The following is a 10,588-nucleotide window of genomic DNA, read 5'->3' on the forward strand; positions in this document are numbered from 1 at the left end:
AAACCACTCCTTGTGAGAACACATATGGTAGGATGCGCCCGAGTCTAGCAACCAGCCGTTTGATAAATAACTGTGTGAAGTACTCGTCAGAACTTCCTCTGGCTCATCTTCGCAAGAAGCCTGAGCCACTGATGCTTGTATAACCTCTTCTTCAGATAAAGCACGCTCGTGAGGTTCTTCTTCTGATATCTACTCTCCAATTTATCCCAGATATCTTTGGCTGAAGTCTCCTTCTGAAAGTTGTAGGCGATATCCTTTGATAGACATAGACGAATAGTGCTGCACACACTCAAGTCGAGCTACTCCCAATCATCATTCTCCATGTTGTCAGGTTTTACCCCTCTCAACGCCTTGTAAAGCTTCTCCTTGATGAGAACGTCTTTAACTTGTGTTTGCCACAAACCGAAGTTGTTCTGGCCATTAAACGTCTCAATCCCGTAGATTGAAGCACCCTTTGAATGCCTGACATCCGAGTTAGAACTTGACTCCATCTTCTCTGACTCTAGTAGGAAGAACCACTGTAGCTTTGATATCGATTTGTTGTGTCAAATACGGATGTGCCACCAACTCACAAAGAAAAAGACAAGGATTAATCATGGTTCGGCAAAATGCCTACATTCACAACCGACGAGATCAACAATCCACTATTTATCAAGAGGTTACAACGAAGACGGAGAAGATTAGAAACCCTAATCTCTCTCCCTTACAAAGCAAAAAACAAATATCATTTTTTGCTGTCAAAGATACATTGAGAAACCCCTAGGCAATCTTTATTTATAGCCTCCCTCAAATTTGATTCCAACTAGCCAAACAACTTTCTAATCCGAATCCAAACAGGAGTCCAATTAGCCAAAAAAAACACCCCAATTCGAAACCAATCAGGACTCGAAAACATGTCCAAATCATGTGGGACCCATCAGTGTGTCCAGACTCTATAATCGACAGAGGGGGTGTGGCAATTTGTGGCTCATTATGAGCCACCTATGGGTGACTTTCAATACAGCCAACTTCAGAAGTCCATCTCTCATTTTCGCTACTTGCAGGCATTAATGAGATTTTTCATTTGATGTTACATGTACTCTGAATTTTCAGCAGAGCGCAGGAGTTTCCATCTCACTTAACAAATGGACGGTGGAAGTTCCCCTCCCTCCATTTGTTTTCGTGTGGAAGGCTTGTTGCTCTGTGGAACATGAGAATATACGGCAAATCCTTCCTTTTCCTCTTAGTTTTCATCCTCTGTTCGTTCCCTCTTTCCTCCGAGGTTTCATGTGGAACTATTGAAACTTGGTAGGTTACTGCTCCATTTGTTTTCGTGTGGAAGGCTTGTTGCTCTGTGGAACATGAGAATATCGCACGACAAATCCTTCCTTCTCCTCTTTTTCATCCTCTGTTCCTTCTCTCTTTCCGTTTCTAGAGACACCCTGACCCCAAATCAGCCCCTCTCTGGCGATGAAACCTTGGTTTCCTCCCACGGGACCTTCTCTTTGGGCTTCTTTTCCCCCACCAACTCAACAAACAACCGGTACATCGGTATATGGTACACAATAATCCCAGGGCAGAGGGTCATCTTATGGGTTGGGAACCGTCAAAATCCGGTCTCAGGTCCTACGGCAGTCCTGATGTTAACATCCAATGGAAGTCTCCTCGTAACTGATGGCAACTCTAAAGTATTCTTGTCCTCGCCGTCGATGATGGCTGTTGGAAAACCTGTGGCGCAACTCTTGGACGCTGGCAATTTTGTTATTAGGGATTCTCAGATAACCGATTCCAATAGTTTCGCATGGCAAAGTTTCGATTATCCGACCGATACTCTTATAACAGGCATGAAGCTAGGTTGGAACCTAACAAGTGGACTCAACCGTAACCTGACAGCATGGTCTAGCTCAACCGATCCATCCCCTGGTAACTACACCCTAGCCTTGGACCTCCGCGGTGATCCTCAAGTAATGCTTTGGAATGGCCATAGTCTGCAATGGCGGTCCGGTCCCTGGACTGGCCTCCAATTCAGCAATAACCTACCAGTAACTCTAACTTATACAGGTATTTTTGCCTACCATTTTGTTAATAATAAGGAAGAGGTTTACTACAGTGCAGGCGTGGTTAACAAGTCCACTATCACTAGGCTTGTTGTGAACCCACAAGGGGTCGCAGAACGGTATATCTGGCTTGATGCGTCTCGCATGTGGGACCGATACTGGTACACCCCAAGCACCCAATGTGATGGGTATGCTGCTTGTGGCCCATATGGTTCGTGTGATCCAAAGGGTTCTCCAATGTGCAGTTGCTTGCAAGGGTTTGAGCCTAAATCACCGGTAAATTGGGCTGTAAGATATACTTCTGATGGGTGTGTCAGGAAGACCAAACTGGATTGTAGGAATGGGACTGATGGATTTGTGACTATTCCCCGAACGCTTCTGCCAGACACAGTGAACGCGACTGTAAACAGGACAATGAGCCTGGATGAATGCCAAGCTGCCTGTTTGAGGAATTGTTCTTGCACTGGGTTTTCTCGTGCTGACACACGCGGGAGTGGAAGTGGGTGCATTATGTGGTTCATGGACCTAATAAACTTTGCATCGTACTCGGATGCCGGCCAAGATTTCTATTTACGTTTGGCTGCGAAAGACATAGGTAGTCACTTATGAACTGCATTCTTCTTGCCTCTCGATAATGCTAACTCCCACACACACGCACACATGTTCTTTTTTGGGTGCTGATCAATTGAGGAAGCTTTGTTCTTAACCCGATTTATGATTTGGAAATTAAAAGCTGCGTTCTTAAAGAAGATTTGTTCTTAACCTGATTTATGATTTGGAAATTAAAATTTGCGTTCTTCAATGCATCACTGTTCTGTTTTTCAGCTACTATTTTTGTTGTTCTTCAAGGCTTAGGTTCATGCCTTATCCATCTGATGTATGAATCATTAAAAACAACTCTTGATTGAGCAGTGTTGGTGTCTTACAGGTTTAATATCAAGTCAATCTCATAAGAGCGGAGATGCAGCCTTAGCAGTATTGTTAAGTGTAGTCTTGGGGGTAATATCCCTGCTTGTCAGTGTTGCTTGTTATGCATGGAGGAAGTTGAAATGGACTAGAGGTATTTATATATTTCTAATTGAACATTAGCATACTGCTATCTTATCACATAGTACATAATTACATTGTGAACTTATAGTTTCAATAAATGCAAAAACTCTTTGTTAGGGAATGCTTTCATTAACGGGGAAAACCTTGTGGAAAGTACTAAAGAAGATGATATGGAGCTTCCGCTCTTTGAATTGGTAGAAATTGAGACAGCAACAAACAATTTCTCTAATGAAAATAAGCTTGGAGAAGGTGGATTTGGTCCTGTCTACAAGGTAAATTTCACATACTAATTGATTTGGTTCCCAATTAGGGAATGATGATTCATGAGTAGTTTACTATGAATATTTCAAAATTTTAAAAGAAGTTCGAAAGTAAAAGTTTATTCTAGTTTTTTTAACTTTTATGGTTCCCAATTAGGGAAAGATGAGAGAGGGACAAGAAATTGCTGTGAAGAGACTTTCCAAGACCTCATTACAAGGTCTGGGTGAGCTGAAGACTGAGGTAATGTTAGTGGCCAAGCTCCAACATAGAAATCTGGTGAGGCTTCTGGGATGCTGCCTTGAAGGAGATGAGAGGATATTAATATATGAATTCATGCCAAACAAAAGTTTAGATACCTTTTTGTTTGGTAATTGCTTCCCCTCTATTTCGTCCATTATTTCATTCTCTCTTTTTAAATATGTTTTGTCAATCATCTCACCATATGCTTGCATTCTTGTGTCATTTTGTTAGAATCCTTTCTGGAATATATGTTCAGGGCACTACTTAAGTTTTCATTAAAAAGTTTGTTTAATTAAGCTATAGGTAGTCGATATTCGTCCAAACTAGTGATAAATTTCACGGAATTTTAAATTGAGGTTTTTCGCAAAATTCATAGACGACATGGAAATTCCTATGAGCGGGTGCGTAGATGTGCATCCAGTTGTGAATGTGTGGGTGTGTGTATTGGTTTACATATCTAAGTGCATGTTCAAGTTCATGTTTTACATGCACGTCAAGGTTGCACAGATACGGGTGAGAGTGCGGACACGGACACGGGACATGGTAAACTTATAAAAGGCTGGATAAGGGGACATGGATACACACACATGCACATATATATGCATATCTATAATATTCACCTTAGATCAAACATTGAATTAAAATATCCATAACACTTGTATGTTTATTTTACTGTCTGTAACAATTAAGAATCATATTAAATCAAGCTAGGAATTAAGGTTTAACAACAAAAGTATAGTTTTGATCGCATGGGACACAATGGGTATTTTTCAAATCTTTAAGTAATGATTAGGTTTTTGGGTTCAAAAACTTATTGGTTTTGAGCTTGGTGGGTATTTTTCAAATCTTTAAGTAATGATTAGGTTTTTGGGTTCAAAAACTTATTGGTTTTGAGCTTGGTATATCCAAGAAATTAGTTTAGGGTTTGATTAGGTTTTTGGGTTCAAAAACTTATTGGTTTTGAGCTTGGTATATCCAAGAAATTAGTTTAGGGTTATAAGTAGCATGCAGAGGAAATCAGATTTTGCTTTGAACCACGTGCACATGGCATGTCTGCGGTGAAACCGTATTCAACACATGTTTGGCACGGATATGCATCCAAAACGGATGTCTGAGTAACATATATGCACGTGAAACAGTAGGTGTGTGAATAGGTGCAAAAAGAGATTCAAATTTCAACTATTAACCAATTGTGAGCACACAAGAAATTCTATTATTAAAGATCGGTGATAACAACTGCGCCTCCTGAAGATGGTAGAGCACCATATAATTACAAAATGGACATTTGGGCTAATGTCTCTTAATGCATGTTTTGACATTTTTCTTAGTCATAATAACATAGTAACCTACAAAACGTAAAAATCTGAAGCTAGCAATTTATACGACACATAGTTTATATTTAACGTTAGATGTCATACCTTTATTTTATGTCAAAGAAATTATAGATTGTGATGCTTGTTCACTCTAATCTCCAATCAATAATCTTGATAGTTGTCTTTTGTCATTCGGGCATTTGGACTATAGTCCTTATATTGATAGTTACTAACTAAGATGATGAGTGAGGATGCAAGGGAAAATAAGATCTTTAGCTATTGGACACTGGAAGAATCCATTTTTCTAGGTTGGTTGATTAGTTGTCGGGTCAAAATTATATGGAGAATATATATGACCTCTACTTTAATCATAGTTGTACATCATCAAATCCCAGTTAGATAATATTCCTTTACCATATGGAGTCTTGGACTTTGAACGCTAGTATTGATGGTTTTGATTAGTGGAAAGACAAGGACAAGTGGGAGGATCTCTAGCTATGGATTTTTGTGGATGATTTATTTGGTTGATAACTACAAACAACACTGAAATGTGTATAAGCTTTTAATCTAAACCCTAGTCTTGCTCCATAAAATCCTAGCCAGACAAGTCCCCTATGTCTTTAGTTGATTCTTTCTGAAGTTTCCTAGGTATTTCTATCATGAACCCGTACACGTATTGGACATGTACCTGACACGTACTCGTACTCAAATTTCATGGACACTCCTTGGATATATGCATACATTTATTCAGACATTTACTCAATTATATGATGTATGTATAGTTTGAAACGCAGTCTTGCTCAATAAAATCCTAGCTAGACGGGTCCCCTATGTCTTCAGGTTGATTCTTCCTGAAGTTTCCTAGGTATTTTTGTCATGAACCCGTACACGTACCTGACATGTACCTGACACGTACCCGTACTCAAATTTCATGAACACTCCTTGGATATTATGCATACATTTATTCAGACATTTACTCAATTATATGATGTATGTATAGTTTGAAACACTTGTCAAATATTCCTTGGACGTATATTCTATACTTCACATCCATTTCTTAAAACTTTTAGACCTGGATCAGGTTCGTTTCAGCCCATATCCAGGTCTAAAATTATGATTTTAAAGGAGGTGTTTAGTTCAAAAGCTAGTAGTTTCTAATTTATAAAAATTAACATAATAAAAGAAACTTAAATGTGATAGGAATTGTAATGATCTCATGTAAATTATTAATTTCAATACATATATGTAGTTGTGTCCTCGTACAGTCCATTTTACAATTTTTCCATATCTCGCGGTCGTACTTGCACCCGTACTGGTACCCATACATGTTCCCATGCAACTTATATGCATAGCTCAAATGATTTTTATTTTAGTACTTTACCTTTTTTAGTTTCCTACGTACCTTTCAATCACATTTTAATTGCATAAATGGATAAAATGCATCATTTCCTTTTAGTTGCATACAAAAGCATTACGTCTCAAACTGAGAAGATTAGAAATGATGTTTTCCGGAAAGCTTTCTTTCTAAAGACGACCACACATTACGTCTCAAACTGAGAAGATTAGAAATGATGTTTTCCGGAAAGCTTTCTTTCTAAAGACGACCACACACCCTTTAGTCTTGGTATTTCTAACTTCGGAAAGCTTTCTTTCTAAAGACGACCACACACCCTTTAGTCTTGGTATTTCTAACTTCGATGAGATTTTGTTCAGATGAACAAAAAGTGGCGTTATTGGATTGGAGAATGCGATACCAGATCATTTTAGGAATTGCACGAGGACTTCTCTATCTTCACCAAGATTCGAGATTCAGAATCATCCATAGGGACCTTAAAGCTGGAAACATCCTTCTTGACAAAGATATGATTCCCAAAATATCAGACTTTGGTTTGGCCAGACTTTTTGGAGAAGATGAGACGGAAACAAAGACAAGGAGAGTAGTTGGGACATAGTAAGAAATATCCATCTTTGATAGTGATTGGTCAATTTAGTTTCAGTTACCGCAATACCTAATTTAGTGTTTGATTGAATGTAGTGGTTACATGCCTCCAGAGTATGCATTGAATGGGATCTTCTCAGTGAAATCCGATGTATTCAGCTTTGGGGTTTTAGTATTAGAAATCATTAGCGGAAGGAGAAATAAAGGGGTATATCTCTCTGCGTCCGAGGAATATCTCTTAGGAAAGGTAAGTACAATTAGCTACATCTAATTATTGTCGATACATGGCTTATTTCTGGTTTTAATTCTTCCAGGCATGGACATTGTGGAAAGAAGGTAACGGCTTGCAACTAATTGATGCATTTCTGGTTTTAATTCTTCCAGGCATGGACATTGTGGAAAGAAGGTAACGGCTTGCAACTAATTGATGCGTCATTGGATGCCTCAGTGTTTATGACTGAAATTCTAAGATGCATGAAAGTGGGGCTTCTTTGTGTCCAAGAGCAACCGGAGGACAGACCAATCATGTCATTCGTTGTTTGGATGTTAGGCAGTGATCATGCTTTTCTGCCAGAGCCTAAACAACCTGGTTTTATGGCAAGGGTATCTCCGGTGAAGGAAAACTCTAGTATAAACGATCAAACACTTACTATGTCTTTAGGTAGATAGTTGTTATAGTGTTTGTTACATGGGTCAGTTAGTGGGTGATACCCGTAAACCCTTTTAGTGGTTAATTATGATATGACTTTTATTCCAAGTTTTCTTGTCTCGTGCCATTATGGTATGACATTTATTTCAAGGGGTGGAACATCTAATGATTAATTACCTGGGTTTCTTTTCTCTGATGATAATAAACTCCTCTATATCATTGTTGATGTAGCGAGCTGGTTTTCTTATTATCATCATTGTCTAATTTATTTTCTGACATCGACGTATCATCTTTACAAAGATATTCAACTTTTCCGGATAAAGCAAATTGGAAGCACTATACAGTTCAACTTTCTCCATGAGATATTTTGCAACAAGTCGTATAATTAGAAGCCCCTTCGTGAATGGGCACCTTCTTTTGGTTTGTTTTTATGGTGTAAGATTGATGTACAATGTCAAAACACAATCCATTCAAACCTTCGGGCTCATTTGTCATATGGAACAGAACCCTTTAGGCTACTCTGCACAGAATGATCTCCTTTGGGCAGAACCTTTTGATGGTCGATTCATCAATGTGTTTTTATTTTGATAGACCAGAAACTTAACATTGCTATTTCTAGATATTGTTATGCAAATTCTGCCGGTTACTATTTCGAACAAGCTAATATGAGAAGTACAAGTTATGGATAGTGATAGATTGGTGAAAGGTGAAATGTTCTATGTTGATGCTAACTCTAGGCTTTGTTATGGTAATTTTGATTAGTCCAATTTTACATGAGCAAGAGCCTACTGATGTTAATTACCCATCATATAAATTTCTTTCTTTATGTTTCATGACAGAAATTTAAATCTTAATCCTCCTTAGCTGTTGCAAGTTGGATAATCACCCAATATTATGGTGCAGGTCTTTGCCTGTTTACCTCTGAAACAAGGAGTCAGTAAGATGAACATCTAGTAAACAATCTTGTATTTCTTATCTTTTGCACAATGCAAGATTAGAATTAGCGACAACAAATAATTACTGTTTAGGACAGTCAGTCTTTAACATGTAAAGCTAAATATTTGAGCTTTTATTCTTGCATAACACAGAGATGAACAACACCTACTAATCTACAGCGGCATTTCTAGTATTTTTCATATGTAGCTATTACTCCTTGCATCCTTGTCTTTATATTTAATTCAGTGCATTCTTTTTTACTCAACCACAACTGTAGCTATTACTCCTTGCATCCTTGTCTTTATATTTAATTCAGTGCATTCTTTTTTACTCAACCACAACCATCCAATTGCAGGGCCCATGTTTGAAACCTATGTGTGGAATATACGTATGGATGCATACGATTGAGTCCCGGAAGCTAGAGAACCTTCTAGTCTCTTATGCGATGAGTCAAATAACCTCCTAACGGGATGTTGATGGAGCAAGTCACAATCTTTTTCCGAATAACATTCAAAGTTCATATTATGGTAACATTTGAATATTGAATATCATCTGCGTATTGAAATATGTGAATAACATTCAAAGTTCATATTATGGTAACATTTGAATATTGAATATCATCTGCGTATTGAAATATGTAGGCATACGGAGGACTTCATGTTGGGAATTTATGCCGAAACCCCTACATGAAACTTGTTTTGTAAACCATCAGCAACTTCATGGCACTCAAAGTTTCATTTCCTTTCCCACTGTGGACTTTTAGTCATCCATCGAGAGGCATACTGAGTCTTGAGCCTTGTCAGTCAAAGCAGTGCTTATGACTGTGCTTATAATATTCAAAGGCTTTTACCAACTACTAAGAACTTTAGATTATTTTCGCGTCACAATCTTGGTTTATAGATTCTTCCTGTTCATGAGATAAATGAGTGAATGAGAGTAGGAAAGAGAAGTAGGAAAGAGAAGTAGGTCTTGAGCCTTGTCAATTGGCTTACTTACCAGCCTAAGAAAGAGAAATGTGGACAGCATTTTAATTCATTTAATTTATAATTTATTTAGTAAAGTAGGTGAAGAAAATTAGTAGATAATACAAACCCTAACCCTATTAGGAGATCTCTTGGGCTTATATAGGCCCTACACAACTTACACATAACCCCTTACAAATATTACTAATGTCAACACTCCTCCTCAAGATGGGCGAAAGATATCCACTAAGCCCATCTTGTCACATCCTCTAATCATGTCTAATGAGCTAAGTCCTTTAGTCAGACAATCTGCTGCCTGGTCCTTAGTTGAAACATGACTTAGCTCTAGTAGTCCACTATCCAACTTCTCTTTGATGAAGAACCTATCGATCTCAATGTGTTTGGTTCTATCATGCTGCACTGGGTTGTTGGCGATACTGATAGCTGACTTGTTGTCACACCATAACTTTATCTTAGCTCCTTGATCCAGCTTCAGCTCAACCAGCATACTCTTCAACCATAACAACTCAGCAACTCCTAAGGCCATAGCTCTATACTCTGCCTCAGCTGTTGATCTCGCCACCACCGATTGCTTCTTGCTCTTCCACGAGACTAAGTTGCCTCCTACAAAGATGCAGTATCCCGAGGTGGACCTCCTGTCATTAGCACAGCTAGCCCAATCAGAGTCACAATAACCCTCGATGCTCACATGTCCATTTTTCCTGAATATCAGTCCCTTTCCAGGGGCACTCTTCAGATATCTCAGAATCTGGTACACAGCGTCCATATGACCCTTCCTTGGATCATGCATGTAGCGGCTCACCACGCTCACTGCAAAAGAGATATCGGGACGTGTGTGACTCAGATAGATCAACCTCCCTACCAGCCTTTGGTATCTGTCACGATCAACTGGTTCTCCAGCCTCAGCACCCAGCTTGAACTTCTGGTCGATCGGTGTAGTTGCAGGTTTACACCCTAACATCCCCGTCTCTTTAAGAAGATCCAGTGCATACTTTCTCTGGGATAAGACAATCCCCTCCGCTCCGCGAGCTATTTCTATTCCAAGAAAGTATCGAAGCAAGCCAAGATCTTTCACCTCGAATTCCTTACCCAGTCTCACTTTGAGTTGGGCAATCTCCTTCTCATCATCCCCTGTAATAATCATATCATCCACATATACCGCAAGCATGGTAATGTGGCCT

General features: G+C 38.9%; 1 protein-coding gene across 2 annotated transcripts; it reads left to right on the top strand.

Annotated features, from left to right (window-relative positions):
* Positions 1,083-7,684, top strand: LOC109847994 (receptor-like serine/threonine-protein kinase SD1-8). 2 transcript variants are annotated; one of them, XM_020417243.1, is made up of 7 exons: positions 1,083-2,631; positions 2,965-3,096; positions 3,204-3,358; positions 3,504-3,714; positions 6,614-6,851; positions 6,936-7,086; positions 7,224-7,684. In XM_020417243.1, the coding sequence occupies exons 1-7, from the start codon at positions 1,341-1,343 to the stop codon at positions 7,506-7,508; spliced, it is 2,463 nt and encodes an 820-aa protein (XP_020272832.1). In that variant the 5' UTR covers positions 1,083-1,340; the 3' UTR covers positions 7,509-7,684. The 2 variants fall into 2 exon arrangements, with proteins under 2 accessions (XP_020272832.1, XP_020272833.1); XM_020417244.1 differs by lacking the exons at positions 1,083-2,631; positions 2,965-3,096; positions 3,204-3,358; positions 3,504-3,714 and adding an exon at positions 6,106-6,440 and having other exon boundaries at positions 6,569-6,851.

The sequence above is a fragment of the Asparagus officinalis genome, chromosome 7 (genome assembly GCF_001876935.1).
Source record: "Asparagus officinalis chromosome 7, Aspof.V1, whole genome shotgun sequence".
Lineage (NCBI taxonomy): Eukaryota > Viridiplantae > Streptophyta > Magnoliopsida > Asparagales > Asparagaceae > Asparagus > Asparagus officinalis.